The sequence below is a fragment of the Gymnodraco acuticeps genome, unplaced genomic scaffold (genome assembly GCF_902827175.1).
Source record: "Gymnodraco acuticeps unplaced genomic scaffold, fGymAcu1.1, whole genome shotgun sequence".
In the NCBI taxonomy this organism is placed as follows: domain Eukaryota; kingdom Metazoa; phylum Chordata; class Actinopteri; order Perciformes; family Bathydraconidae; genus Gymnodraco; species Gymnodraco acuticeps.
The window spans coordinates 6,633,958-6,648,709 of NW_022990271.1; the positions used below are offsets into that span (position 1 = coordinate 6,633,958).

At 40.3% G+C, this 14,752-nt stretch overlaps 1 protein-coding gene across 4 annotated transcripts; it reads right to left on the reverse strand.

Moving 5' to 3' along the window:
* Positions 1-1,934: 1,934 nt before the first annotated feature.
* Positions 1,935-10,525, reverse strand: LOC117549340 (SKI family transcriptional corepressor 1 homolog-B-like). Of its 4 annotated transcripts, none has more exons than XM_034221178.1 (8): positions 10,335-10,525; positions 7,333-9,094; positions 6,634-6,724; positions 6,472-6,543; positions 6,251-6,313; positions 5,248-5,322; positions 4,993-5,067; positions 1,935-3,082 (listed from the first exon to the last, which is right to left on the reverse strand). In XM_034221178.1, exons 2-8 carry the CDS (start codon positions 9,082-9,084, stop codon positions 2,988-2,990), a joined length of 2,223 nt encoding a protein of 740 aa, XP_034077069.1. In that variant the 5' UTR covers positions 9,085-9,094; positions 10,335-10,525; the 3' UTR covers positions 1,935-2,987. The 4 variants fall into 4 exon arrangements, 3 of the variants coding, with proteins under 3 accessions (XP_034077069.1, XP_034077068.1, XP_034077070.1); XM_034221177.1 differs by having other exon boundaries at positions 1,935-3,085; XR_004569463.1 differs by having other exon boundaries at positions 2,995-3,082; positions 6,205-6,313.
* Positions 10,526-14,752: the final 4,227 nt, after the last annotated feature.

Below are 14,752 nucleotides of genomic sequence, written 5' to 3' on the forward strand. Positions count from 1 at the left end.
CAGCAGCAGGATAAAACATAATTCTTCTTTTAAAATGTTTGATATCACAGTGAATGGATTTAATGTGTGCTTGTGTAAATGCACTCACTGTGCTGTATCAGGACAGCTCAAATCCACAATGTGTAAACAAAAGCAGAGTTGAAGGATATGGATAAAATACTAAATTGCAGCCCTGTTTGTGTAATTTGTATTGCGATATAAAAATATGTGTCATGATATAGAAAATTAATTCAGAAATTCTTCATGGATATAATATACAAAAATATTAATTGTTTTTATAAATTGATAATCCCAGTAGTGAACTATTTTTCTCAGATTAAATGCACTTGTTCTTTTTCATATTCTGTATGTATTTATAAAACAACATTTGATATATTGAAAGAAAAATTCATAGTACATTTTATTTTACTGCTAAAGTTACAAGCCTCTTCTCAGATTATGGTTCTACGTTTAAAAATACGACCAGTTTATCGTTTTTTTACTAGATTCAATTAAACAAACAACATAAAACATGTAAACAAATCAGTTGCATACCAGCTACAAGATTATATATAGATATAAACCATTTCTAGTTCATTGCTTGGTTTGGCAATAAATGCCATAATAAATGTTGCAATGTATTTTGGTTTAGATGAACTGCTATTGTAGGTACGTACATGCACCATGAAGCACTGTGGGAACATGGGGCACATTTTGAATGAGCGCCCTAAGTCCTACTTTAAATTATAAAGTTGCACGATTATAAAATGATCATGAAATAATGAATGATGCCTGCAGTCAGCTACTTTTAAGGCTTTCTGCCCCCTTAGAGTTCAACTTATGAAAAGCCTGAAATCCACTGAAATATGTTGCTCATGTATTACTTAACAAATCTACCAGGCTGGCCCAGGGGGGCAAGGGGCTTTTGAAACCACAAAGAGACAAATAACAACTAAAAGAGACACAAATCGACCAGATAAATATGCAAAAGAGCACAAAGAGACAAGTCATTTCCACAAAAAAAGGGAAAATGACACGGATACAAAATGACCAAATAAAGATGCATTGCGGCTATAGAAGAACCACCCAGATGAGGTGCAGAACAAACATAAAGAGACACACAATTATGCAGAGAGACTCAACAGATGCACAAAACCATTTAAAGAGTTGCAAAGAGAAACAAAACTGACCGCCAAAAGATGCAATACAACAAAATAGGTGACAACAAGAAAAAGGAGATACAAAAACGACCACAATAACAAACAATGACCAAATATAAATAACCACCACAAAGAGACTCATAACCACACTCGGCGGTGTTATTTGGGGCATTTTGGGTCTCTTTAACCTGTGATTCTTTTTCTTGTCTATGAGGATTGGTGGGGTTGGGGGACACTTTGACATGTCTGTGCCCAGGGTCCTCTTGTCATATGATCCCTCCATGCTTGTCCCCACATATAATGTTAAAGAGCTAAATGAAAACCCATTAAAGCAGCCAATCATTCCCACAGTAGTTCAGTGTTGTTCATCTTCACAGGCCTTGTTAGTATTCACAGGGAAGCAGTTCTGCCACGGAGGGCAATTACATTCACAGAAAATTAACATTCATCGTGTGCCAGTGACATTATGTGAGTATCTCTCTCAGAAGGAAGCATCCAGGGACCGAGAGCCGTGTAATCAATATCTATTAGTGCTCCCATCAGAAGAATTAGATTTCACTATTAGATCAGCCTGCTCCCCTGACTCCACGTCAAACTTCATAAGTCGACTGGGCATGTCAGGCACTGATGTAGCCGCCTAATGAAAGAGATCATGTTGAACTCAAATACAATAAGAGGAAATATGATCAGCTCGTGATGTCCTTCTGTACGGAGGCCAGCAGGTGTCAGCCTCACACCAGCAAAGACACACACAAATAAGTGAGGATAAAAGCAGACTTTGGTATTCATATTTTATTAATATTGACATGGGTACATACATTAATGAGAAAATTATTGGTAGATTGTGTCGGAAACAACAAATGAGAGAAAATGAAATGCAGCCACCTGAATGGCAGATTACACACAAGTCATAAAGTGTCTTCTTCGTATAAAAACACCATCAGATGAGAAGAAAAACGTTTGGTTTTGTCTGTTGTGACTCACAGATTCATTTAATGATAGAAAAACCCTGAAACAGAGAAAATGATAGGATCAAATTTGTGTTAAAATACTCAGTCTAAACTGTACATGTTATTTATAAGTGGCTCGACTGTTTTTTAAGTATCACTTGTAATGTAACTTGAAAGCTTGTATCTTCAAAGTTTGTCACCTTTTTTTTTTTTATGTCAAACCTGAACGCTATTGAAGTAAGTGCTCTTAATAATGTACTATATTTGAAACCTAAGGAATCCTCGTGTTTTAGATCAAAATAATTTGGTATAGGACGACATGGTCAAATTCAGAAATGTTGTCCTTTTTTAAAGTGCTTAACAACATATGCAGTGTTGCAAATAAATAATAATAAATTAAACCAAAGAACAATAAACAACACATATTATGTAAAAACTCAAGACATTCAAAAAGCAACAAAAGCTAAATAATGAGATACATTTCGAACTTAATATCACAATTATACGAGCCATTGCACATCGTCACGTGATATATATATTTATATGTATATAGTGTTGTTTTTTCTTTTCAGAAAGGCTAATCAGCAGACGACTTTGATTCAGAGAGACTCCTTGGTTTGAGCTTTGCAGTGTCGGATCAACAATCCTTTGACTCATAGCACAAAATGAACTCCATTTTAAGATCTCCTTTACTCCAGAGTTCAGTTTTTTGGAGAGGTCGCAGCCAGTCCCTTCTCTGAGTCTTCGCTCAAGTGCTAACATCAGAGGTGCATCTGTACAGCAGGTTGGTAATCCTTGGGTTACGGTTGTGAAGTGAACACATGACAGCTCTCGAGAAGAACACGTGTTTATTTATTTTTTGGCTGTGCTGGGGTCAGTTGCAGGGTGGTGCCGGGCTCTAGGGAGGCAGCAGCGGAGGTTTGAAGGTGCAGGCTCCGGTACACTGCCGGGGGGTGAGCATCTTGCAGGAGAAATGGTGAAGGGCGTCGTGAGCTTCTGGGGAGGAACAAGTCCATCAGTTAGAACAGCAAACAAACACACTGATAATTCTTCAATGTACAGATTAAAACAGTACTAACGTGCACTTTTAAACAGTCTCTACGGGTCAGGAAGAGATCTGTGCTCTAACATCATTCAAATGTAATTGATGGACATACAAATCCAAAACCCTTGCTCTGTGAATGCACTTTTTAGGTTGAGCCGAAGTTTATTGGAGACTGCAGCAGTTTGAGATCAACCCCAGCAGCTAACATTTCAATACATCATGTGCACACTGACGTGGCCAACGGTGTGTGAATGTGTGTGCATTGTAGCTTCCTTGAGCAGGCATGAATAAGTAGGATGAATGAGGACTTGTATATGGAAAGTGCTTTGAGGATAAAGCGCTATTTTAATTCACCATATTAACTTGGAGTCTTCCATAAAATGTCCCCTGTTTGATTTCATCAGCCAGGTGTTATGTACATTTCAATCAAATTTTAGGAAATTGGAAGCATGATATATGAATGTATGGAAATATTAGGAGTTCGTTCATCAGAGATGAACAGCTGGTGATGCTAATTTCAATTTGGTGCCATTAAACCATTTCAGAGGAAGAGGGCACAATGAGATGACGTAATTAAAGAGCAAGAGTCAAACCTTAAAATGTTAAAAACATACACAAATGTGGCCTTTAAAAATGCTTTTGTAATCTCTTCATTGAACTTTTAAGTGACATGCTTCATACATCATGATTTACTAATGCATGTTGTTAAATAAAGCTTTTAATATTTTAATTCACCAGCTTTTTCAACGCAAGACAAGTGTAAAAAACCTATACAAAAAACCACAAACACACTTATAGACTGAGATTTCTTGATATTGATAAATTAGGTACATTTTGTATAAAAACTTTTGAAGATTGAAAGACACTTTATTAGACTAATTTCTCATTTGAAGCATTACATTTGCTTTCTTTTCTAAATTATATTTTGCACAGAACAAGGATTGTGGATTTCCTCATCACTCTTATGAAAGTGCTTTCAGACCCCTCTCCATTCACAATGAACAGAAGGATCATTTATAGCTAGAAACAGTAGAAAATGTACGCAAATATGGGCATGTGAGTGTGGTTTTAAGAAAGCTTTTGATAAAACAAAACGGTGTCTAACTGTAAATATGGATTGAAGGGGGAAAAAATAAAATGTGATATAAAAAAAGGAGCACTTGCATATTTATGTTTGTGTAAGGTTTCTTGTTTCTCTTTTGGACCAGATCAAATTACCTTTTAGCTTCTGCTGTATTGCATAACGAGCCTTTCTCTCTTGGTCCAACTCGCTGCACAAAGTGTCTACCCAAGAATAAAATAATGGTCAAAAAAAGGTATAAAAAGAAAAAATAGAAGAAAATGTGAGCTGCTGCGTTGCATCTGCAGTCGAGAAGTGTAATGTTCTCCGTTTGCCCTTATGGTATTTAGAGTGACCCCTCCGTGTACTTGAACCTTGTATTTAAACAACTGTAACATTAAACCAATCCTTTAACGGCTGGCATTAGTTGCTGTCTACTACATGTAACCGATACAGCACTACATAATGGTCTGTCTTTTCAATTTTCCAGAGCATGATTTAGGAGAAAATAACCTTTGCAAACAAAACAATGTGGTTTCAGTTTCACCTTCTGATATCTAATAATTTACTCAACTGCTGGAGAAAGAAAAGATGGAGTTAAGAAAAAGGGTGGAGAGGAACGGCCAATATCTCAATATGCAAGTGTCACTTTTCCTTTCTTTTTTTAGTTCAGAAGCTAGTTGGTTCAGATTGATTTATATAGCCTTGATTATTTTTCCCATAGACTTAAAGAGCATTGATCTATATCCGTTTTACAGTCATAATCTATTGAGGCACAAAGTATAGAGAGAGACAAACCTCGAACAATCTGCAGCTGCTGGACCATTTCCTCTCTGTAGGACAGCTCACGCTTCATTTGATCCTGAAAATTATCTGAAGAGTACCGAAGGCCACATCAGAATGAAATCTCTGACATTGTGATACATTTAAAGACATATTCCTGGATACAAAAGGACACAATACAACTAGCTCTTTTCCTAACCTCTAGGCTGCAATCACAGGGTTAAAGATCCAAACAAACATCTCTGTGGCTTCCACTCACTTTTTTCCTACCTTTTAAATGCTGGAATTCTCTCTCCAACTTTTTCCTCAACTCCACTTGTTCCACAAGCTGCTTCTGCAATTCCTCTGCAAAGCCAGAAGCCAAAAATGTGTCAATTTCAAGACCAACTTATTTTCATCTGCTGCAAGGTAATGTAATTATTCATCCTAAAACACTGGAACACACCCCATCAGCACCTAAAGGACTTCTGAATAACAAGCAGGAAAATGGTGCAATAAGAAATCATGCCAAATAATGCAAATAACCACCAATCACAACACCGATTTATGCAAAAATCCCCCAAAAAAAAACAAAAAAAACGTTTTACTTCTCAATCCTCATGGTAAGATTTATGTCAGGCCAGTACACCGGCTTCAGGTGCGTTTACATCCCTGGTAACAACCATTTCACCGCTTTGCTCTCGCTCGCTGCCACAGTAATTGCCATGCATTGCCTGGAGCTTGAGACGATAATAATGGAGTCCCAGGGTTTTTCCAAGCGTTGTAAAATAATTAGCTGCCGTGCCTCGGGGTTATGGTTCTGTTCGTTAAAATATTAATAGCCTCTAAACGATTTCCTCTTACAATAATAAGTCAAAACTCCCACATCTCGTGATTAAGTGGTTAACAACTATGGAAACACTTTAGGCCCACAAAATGTAAATTCACATTTGGATTTCGGCACGTCATCTTTAGCGAGCCGTGGGCATTTAGCTGCATTTAAATGAGCGATAATTCAATGTTTAATATTAATGTAAAATAGATATTTTACTTTTGATAATTAAACAACTATGGACGCAGGGTGAGTTAAATGTGGGTTTATAAATCCAGAAATGCACCCTAAATCGCAATTAACTGAAATATACGTATTTAGGATCAAATGTAGAACAATTTGCTGGCTAACCTAAAACGGTTTTTATTAGTTAATTGATCAAAACAGGAATAATTTGTGATGATAATTATCTTCACCTGCTACACATGTCTTCTCTTTTTGATCCTGAAAACAGCCTCCTACCTTTAGCCATGTTCTCCAGATCTCTTTCATGCACGCTGATATTGATGCGTAAAGCGCCATCGGCTGCACAAAAACAATAAAACACATAAACTTAACCTACCAATAAGTGATCTGTGCAACACATATATTGTAAAAGCCTTCTGATGAAAGCAGCTCAAATATAAGAACATGTTGATTAAGAATGAAATACATTAAGAATAATAAACAGACTAATAACAAACCTTGTCTGTCCTTCTGCTCCTGATAGGGAGTTGTGATGCGTTGGTGTTGTATTTCAGACACGTGGTGAGCACCTTAACATAAAGACGAATTTTAAATTAAAAGAGACGCAAAACAGACTTATTTGCATAAAAAACCAAAGCATCAATTGGTGCAATAATTACCGTTGGATCTGCGGGGGCTGCTCGAGTGTTTGGACGAAAACGACGAAGGCTCATTCAGAAGCACGTGGCCGTCCTTTTCATGAGCGTACACCTGTAAGAGGTGGACAATCGTGTTTAATAACGCAGAACAATTATATGTCATTTACTGCAGTTCTTCACATAATTGAGGCCATTTTTTCTTAAAAAAACCAGCATCCCTGTAATTCGTTGTGAAGATGTTGAAGGTTCTGCATTAAAAAAAAACTAATTTGGCGGTATAATAGGTCTTATTATTGAACTGACACAGATTTTAAATAGGAATAACTTAATTAAATCGTGGATTATACTTTGAAGACCCCAATTAAGAAGTGATGAGTCTTCCAAATAGTGCAGATTGATTTGAAAACCTCAAAGTGCACATTAATAAATGATCTCTTTTTTTGGGTAAACTTTCTTTCACTGAACATCAGCGTTTTGCCTTTTGCGATACTTCAGCGGGCAGTTTTTGGTTTTACAAACGTAAGGTCCCATTTTAAGCTTTATTCTTCTTCTTATTAATGCCTATCAAATATAATGTTTTTTCAAATTCTAGGGAAATTGCTCTTGATCACATTTGTATCAGCTGCCTCTCTTCTCTCAAATAGGTTCATATTATCCACAAGTGTGATTATTCAACTTCCCCCACGGGGATCATTAAAGTTTCATTTAATCTAATCTTACTTCATGAAGAGGAGAGCCATTACGCATCCGTCTGTCCTCATCTGATGAGCCAGAGTGCACGGAGTCCTCCGATGATGCTGCTGCTGCTCCGGGGCTCGAAGCTTCCGGTTGCTCCGGGCTCTCCTCAGCAGCCGAGGGGACCCGGTCCGGGACAGGTGAGGGAACTTGGTCCGCACCTGGCGAGATGTGGATCGGCTCCTCCTCATCTTGTCCCCGGTTGGACTCCACATCCACGTCCAGGTCGTCATCGTCGTCCACAACGCTGTCTCTGTCCGGTGAGACGGATCTGTAACTGGAGCTCTCGCTGATAAAATCCGGGGACAGGTAACCGGGGCGCGCACCGTAACTGTCCCGGTTGCCGTAGAGTTTGGCGATGGTCTCTGCGTCTTTCACAACAGGTCGAAAGGCCGAAATGTAGCTAATTTTCCTCTGGGGAGTCTCGTCCCCGGACTTGTCATCGTCGTTCCTAGTGGAGGAGGAATGTGAGCTGGAGCAGCGCTCCCCGCCGTCCTGCTGATGGTGCGGGTGGTGGTTGGTGTCTTTGGTTGTGTTGGCGCCCCGGTCGCTTTGGACCGATAAGTCGAGCTCAGCCTGCCGGACGCCTGGCAGTTCTGGAAGAGTTTTGGGTGGAGACCCCGAGTAGGGTGGCATGGCTAGTCCGCCAGCTGTAGGCCAAAACATGGGGAAAGCAGGGTAGAGGGCGTCCTTAGCGCCAGGCCAAAACACACCAGAGACACTAGTTTTGTTTGCATCTGGCAAACCGTCGCTCTTTTTCGGACACAGTCCATAGCTGGGGAAGCCATAGGGGTGGTGGGGGAACATAGGTGGGGGGATTTTCTGAAGCATGCCAAAGCTCTTGCTGGGCACCGGGATGACTGGGTAGGTCCGTGTGCCGCTCGCCAAGCTCAGGTTATTTCCCTGATTCTCTTCGCAGCGTAACGTTTTGTGAGGAATCTCAGGGGAGCTGGTTTGGGCCAGGCTGGACGAGGCCTGCGATTTTATTGACGAGTGCATCCCCGACCCACTCATGGGCAGAATCCTCTTTCTACTCCCCCCGTTGAACATGGCCTTTACATCCTCCCACGCGTGGTGAATATCGTCATTCTGTTTTTTGTCCGTCAGTTTCAGGTGGCGCCTCCACGAGTTGAAGTTGGCCGCGTCCGGCTGCAGGTACTTGGACTCTGGGGTGCGATGAGAGTGGAAAATGAATTTATTTGGGGAGAAATACATGTTGCAAAAGCTGCACTTGATGCACTTTGCTCTGGAGCTGTTGTATCTGGCCGGTATGAAGCTACCCCTGGAGCCCCAGGCGCAGTCATGAATCACGTCAAATGCGAAATTTTCCGGTAGCTTTGGGGGACTGTGCGCCCCAAGGAAGGACTTGCAGAGCCTCTCTGCCTCCCGTTTGGTGATCATGCCGCAGCGCCGGGAGGAGATGGGCATGGCCCCCGCGCGCCGCAGGAGCTCCAGCTGCACGGGGGTGCACTGCACACACGTGATGCCCAACGCGACCCGGCGGTTGTGTATCTCGTTGTAGCTGTAGTTTTTCAGCAGGGTGTTGGAAATCTGCGCCAGGCAGAGCCTCTCTTTTCCGTCTATGACCAGACATACGATGGGCACCCCATACAGGGCGGTCTCGCTCACTTGGTTGGGTTTGAGGGAGCTGGAGAAGCTCGGGGCGTCATGCTTCGAAACTGGGGAAGAGCTGGCGTCCCGTCCCGCGTCTCGAAGCTGTCCGGGCATCGACTCCATTCCTGGAAGCCTGTCAATCAAACAGCAAACTGGAGTGAGGGGGGGTGTTTGACATGGGGCAATTTTCTGTGGATTATTTTTAAATGACTTAGACTAAATCATTGGGACTAAAACACACACACACACACACACACACACACACACACACACACACACACACACACACACACACACACACACACACACACACACACACACACACACACACACACACACACACACACACACACACACACACACACACACACACACACACACACACACACACACACACACACACACACACACAACTAATACATTCCTCTTCTTCTTCTTCTTCTTCTAAGTATGGGATTCGGGTTTCAAAATGTAAAATAGATATCAAGTTTTAACTAAATATAACGTCGATAATACAACAATCCTCATTATTATAATAAAAAGCTCGTTAGAGTATTTATATCATTAAATATATATATGTAGTGGTAGTAGGCCTAAGACAATAATAACACTGTTAATAATTATATTTATAAAATAATTATTTACCAAAAAAAAGTTATTTTTATTATTTTAAATTGCTAAATATTAGGCCTACTAACATCCGGGAGTTGCAGGAAGTAATATTGGAAAGTGAAATCAATCAGAGGTCTTGTTAATCATTTCTCGTATCGCTTCCTTCCTGGCTGTTTTCGGCCTCTTCTCTCAGGTTATCCCGGCTCGTGGATAGCTGCTGCTCTTATCTTGAAATCGGCTCAGTCACTTATGAGGAAACTACTTAAGGGTCACATAAGATCCTTATGCACGGATAAGAACAGAAGGAAAATGCAGGCTGAGCTGAGCCAATGCGCTTACAGAGAGGAAAAGAACAACTGTAAGCTGCTTTCCTGGTAATTACACAGATCTAGCGCGTCTTCGCATTGTTAATAAAAGACCAGCCCTATATATAATTAAAGCTTCTACGTAGATTAGCCTCTGTCAGTTGCTCGGAATGAGGTTGAAGCAGGAGGCCTATCTCACGTTCACCTGCGCATACTTACTTTTGGCATCTCGTCATCACGAAGGCCTCAACATGTAAACAGCCCGCAGCAGATCCAATATTTCTCTAAACAACTGACAGTCATACTACTAGTGATTGATACGCGAAAAATGTGTAACATTAAATATTGAATAAGCTGCAAATGTGCATGCTATTTTGAAAACAATTTAAAGAGCGACTGCACATTTTTGGCTTAATTGCTGTCTTAATTCTGATTAAAATAAAATAGTCTACATACCTTAATCTCCTAGACAACACACTCCAATAGGTTCCTTGATGAACAAAGTGATGATTAATATAAATAAAAGGATGGAAAAGCAGGTCCAGAGTCCAGAGGGAGCGATGCTGCAGAAAAGGCGGTCTGAGAGTAGAAACTCTGAGCTGGAGGCTTTATTTCGTTTATTTCAGAGCAGCAGACAGGACCTCCATCCTGTTGGATCCCGGGGAGGTGAATGGCGTGGAGTCAGGAAGCACATGGCACCTCTCTCTCTCTCCCCCTCCCCTCCCTCTCCCCCTCTCCCTCACGCTCTCTCTCTCTCACACACTCTCCTGTCATGCTGATGTGCCTTCAATCCAAAAAGCGTTATTAACCTGAGTGTAACAAAGACAAGTAAGATTACAAAGCAAAAGAACAAATGCACAATTCATACAATCAGAAGAAAACGATGAACACCTGTGTGTGTGTGTGTGTGTGTGTGTGTGTGTGTGTGTGTGTGTGTGTGTGTGTGTGTGTGTGTGTGTGTGTGTGTGTGTGTGTTTGTTTGTTTTTTGGGGGGGATAGCTGCAGTCTTCATATTCACACATGTGCAGCTCTAACGCACAAACATGACCAGAAACAGAAAATAGGCCCCTGCTGACCCTAAAACATGGAAAACCTTATAGCCCTAAAAAAACATTAATATATTTGGGATTATGAAATTAAGAAAAGAGCAACATCAGATATAAAGCCTGGGAAATAACTACAAAATAATAATACAATATTATTCAAAATGATATTCGTGATATATGTCAATGACGCTCTTGTGGGGACCCCACATACACTGCACAGTGTGTTTTTAACATCGGTTCATGTAATCATTCTACATGCCGTATTATTTCCACCGCAGCGGGAGCGAGCTGACAACAAGAGGCAGCGCGAGTGGCACTTTGGAGGGCAACAGGAATGACAAAAGCCCCCGCTCATTTATCAAGTTACACCGCCATCTGTTAGGCTTCCACCGGCCACGGAAATCAATCGCCTGCGCGATAAAAGAGAAGTTAAAAAAGAAGAAACGAAGGACAAGGGAAATTAGTATGTTGTTCATGCAGCAACTATTTCACAGGGAGATGCTTCATGTTTGTGATGAAAATGAAGAGAATCTGGGATGACATGATGATGCCTCAGGCGCTCAGGCGCTCACACACACACATTACTTATGTCAGTGATGTAAATGATGACAGTCAAACCGATGGCTGCCCTTGAGGACCTTAATGTATTATTAATAAGCGGATCGATGGTTGATTGAGACGTGTCGATACCTGCAGACTTACAGAGTTTGGGAAGGACGTATAATAAGTTGAGGGAGGAAAAGGCTAAAACATTCAGACATTTTTCATCATGTAGCATAATTGGAAAAAGAGCCACGCCTTCAAAGACAGAAGCTCCCCCCCAATGACGTGGTTATATTTTGGCTGTTGCATTGAGAATGATAACAAATGTGAATGTGAAAGACTTCTTTATCAACCAATCTTTTCTACTTAAAATATACCATAACATTAATTGTCTCCTATGTTTAAGAATGATATTGCCTATATCTGTATCAGTGTGTTTGCCAGCACTGACAGGTTGGTTTTTCTACTTGAATGTCCAACTAAATGTATATTATTATTATTATAAAGAGAAACATATTTTAATGGGTTTGAAGAGATTATCAACAAAGTTGCTTATATTGTGTTGTTATGGTGTTAGGTTAAAGTAACAAAGAAAAGCTAATTACAATCTGATATAAAATAATTATATATTAAGTTTTTAACCCATATATCGGTTTCATTGGTTGGGTTGGAGTGTAAAGTTAGGGTCCATTTTCACATATTTATTGTTTTATTTTTATTATATTAAGGTGACTATACAGACAATATGAATTGTGAAATAACGTCTTCATGTTAGAGCTAAATAAAACAATAGGAGAAAACAACCATGTCCTAGATGAGCTCTGAAGTAAAAATGAGAAGATGAGGATTGTATTATTTCATATGTTGTTAAAAAAATCTCATGACAAGATAATAAAAGGAAAATTAAGTTGAGCTATTAACATTCACTGTCTGATAATGAGGGACACCTTGTTTACTGCATGTATTTTGTTTCGAGCGCATCAAATGACCTTGGACTTGGAAAGTCTTGGACTGGCCATGCCTTAAATAATGATAGAGTCATGGGTTTCCCATAATCTGTAGACAAATATATTATTATTTTGCTAATTGCTATAGCCTATAAGCTCAGTTACTGTAAATACATTTTATTATGGGGAGTAGCATAAGGCAGCCAAGAGAAGAAGAAGAAATAAGTCCGTTTATCAAGAATGAGTGACACAGCAGCAGATAACACTTCAGAGGCTGTGTGTGTGTGTTTTTGGTGTGTGTGTGTGTGTGTGTGTGTGTGTGTGTGTGTGTGTGTATTATAAACTTTGTATGGAGCATCATGAGCCTGAGCTCGCCAGTTTTACCTCCCTGCAATATTGATGCCGAACCTGATCCTAAGCGCATCCTCTCCTCTTTCCCCATCAAGAGGCTTCCCCTGCAGCCCCCGCCAATAATTACAATTTTATACTGTAATTATTCCTCTCTTTTTAATTATTTAGACCGCCGACTTGAATGCAGCCATTGTCGCTGCTTATTCCGGAGAAACGTGAGCTGACGTGGCTGGATCAGCAGCGAGGAGTTTTTAATTAGACATTTCAGCGGTAATTTTAGGCGAGCTCTTTATTATTACTGTTGGATACAAATTACCCGGGCCTCATTGATATGCTCTCAATTGTTTAAACAAACCTTTAACCTGAAACATTCATTCATTCTGCGCTTCAGGTTGAGGTCATTCGGAGTCACAACTCACAAGGTGAACCCAGACCTGATGGATTATTTAACACGGCACTGCATGCGACGTGTTTTGTTGTGAAATAACATTAAATCAGCGTTTTATTCGCAATTAATGCGACAAAATGAATTAAATTTCAGAGGTCACCAAGTTAGCCTACATAAACAAATATTTTTTGTATCCATAACATAGCCTACTACTGATTTAACTTTATTTTATTATTTTTGTAGGCTATGTGTTGAACTATGTTGTAGGCCTATATATTCCACAAATAATTTGTTACGTTTTTCCTTTTTATGTTGATTTATTGATTGCCTTCTTAGCAGATCTAGTTCAAACCTCTTATTTAACTTCCTGTATTGTTGTCCATTGCAATCTCATTCATAGCCCATAAATGATAGGAAAAAAGTCTGTAGCCACGTGTTTTTGTAAAATGGAGTGGTCCACTGCATGCAAAAATGTATCCTTGTTAAACAAAAACGTGAAATAAATCTGTAAAGCAGTCCACAGGATTTTGGGTATCTTTGATCCGAGTTAAACGGATTGCAGCTGAAGCTGATTATATTATATTTTTCTGCAGGACGTGTTTATTTCCCAAACAAATGCATTTTTTCATGATGTCAAAAGATAAATCAAGCCCGCCTCAATCAGGACAGGTTTAATAACAGCAGCAATTGGGGCCAAATGTTTTATAATTAACAGTTGTATCAGCACCCTATAAAACCATGACCCCTATAAATCCCATTTTAGAGACCAATCAATCCTCCTCTCGGACTAAAGGGCCTATTGATCCCTCGCTGCTAAACGCTTTCTCCGTAGCCTTTTTTGTTTCCAGTGAAAAGAGCATTTCGATTGCACTTTTTATTGGAGGAAAGATTCCGCCGAGAGGAAAGCGACGGCTCGAAAATTAAACGGTGACATTTTAATTACAGGACATTGATAAAGGGATCTGGGTAATGGCTGTGTACAGGGCGGCCGCTCATTGTCCCGCCTGATGTGCTAATCAAGTCGGACTGCTCTGAAAAAAGGTCATCGGCCGATACAAAGCAGAGACGCAGCTCGGTGGGAATTTGGGAATATGAAGTGCCCGGACTGCCAGAAATGAAGACGCATCTCCAAACAAAGCGCGGTCAATATCCCGGAGAGAGGCCCGCCAGATGAGATCATGCAGCAGCCACATTTTCATTCCAGACATATTATCACTATAGGTCACACCAAGCACAGCCATAGATCATCTGATGCCACAATTTACATGCAACATAAGTGGTTTGTGGCAGGCGGAGCTGTCACAACACGGACTGATCATCAGCTTCATCCGGCAGGCTGAGGTGAATCCAGCATGAGATCGGCAGTCTATAGTTATCATCATGTCAGCTTTAAACCAGACAAGACTCTTTGAGAATCTTCCTCAATAGGATGCGAGTTTCAGCTATGCCCCACTCAAACCTCCAAGGCTCCAACCCACAAAAACAAACCACATTTATTTATTTTTGGCCTAAAATAAACTTTGCCACAATACATTTTCCATAAGGGTTGCTATGGCCATTGGAAATCTTGTAGCACACCACATCCAAAAGCCAAAACCG

Coding starts and splice junctions, on each gene's coding strand:
- LOC117549340 (XM_034221177.1), bottom strand. CDS start 9,084: ATGGAGTCGATGCCCGGACAGCTTCGAGACGCGGGACGGGACGCCAGC. Junction 6,544..6,633: donor CAGCCCCCGCAGATCCAACG/GTAATTATTGCA, acceptor CTTTATGTTAAG/GTGCTCACCACGTGTCTGAA. Junction 5,068..5,247: donor AGAATTCCAGCATTTAAAAG/GTAGGAAAAAAG, acceptor GGTACTCTTCAG/ATAATTTTCAGGATCAAATG.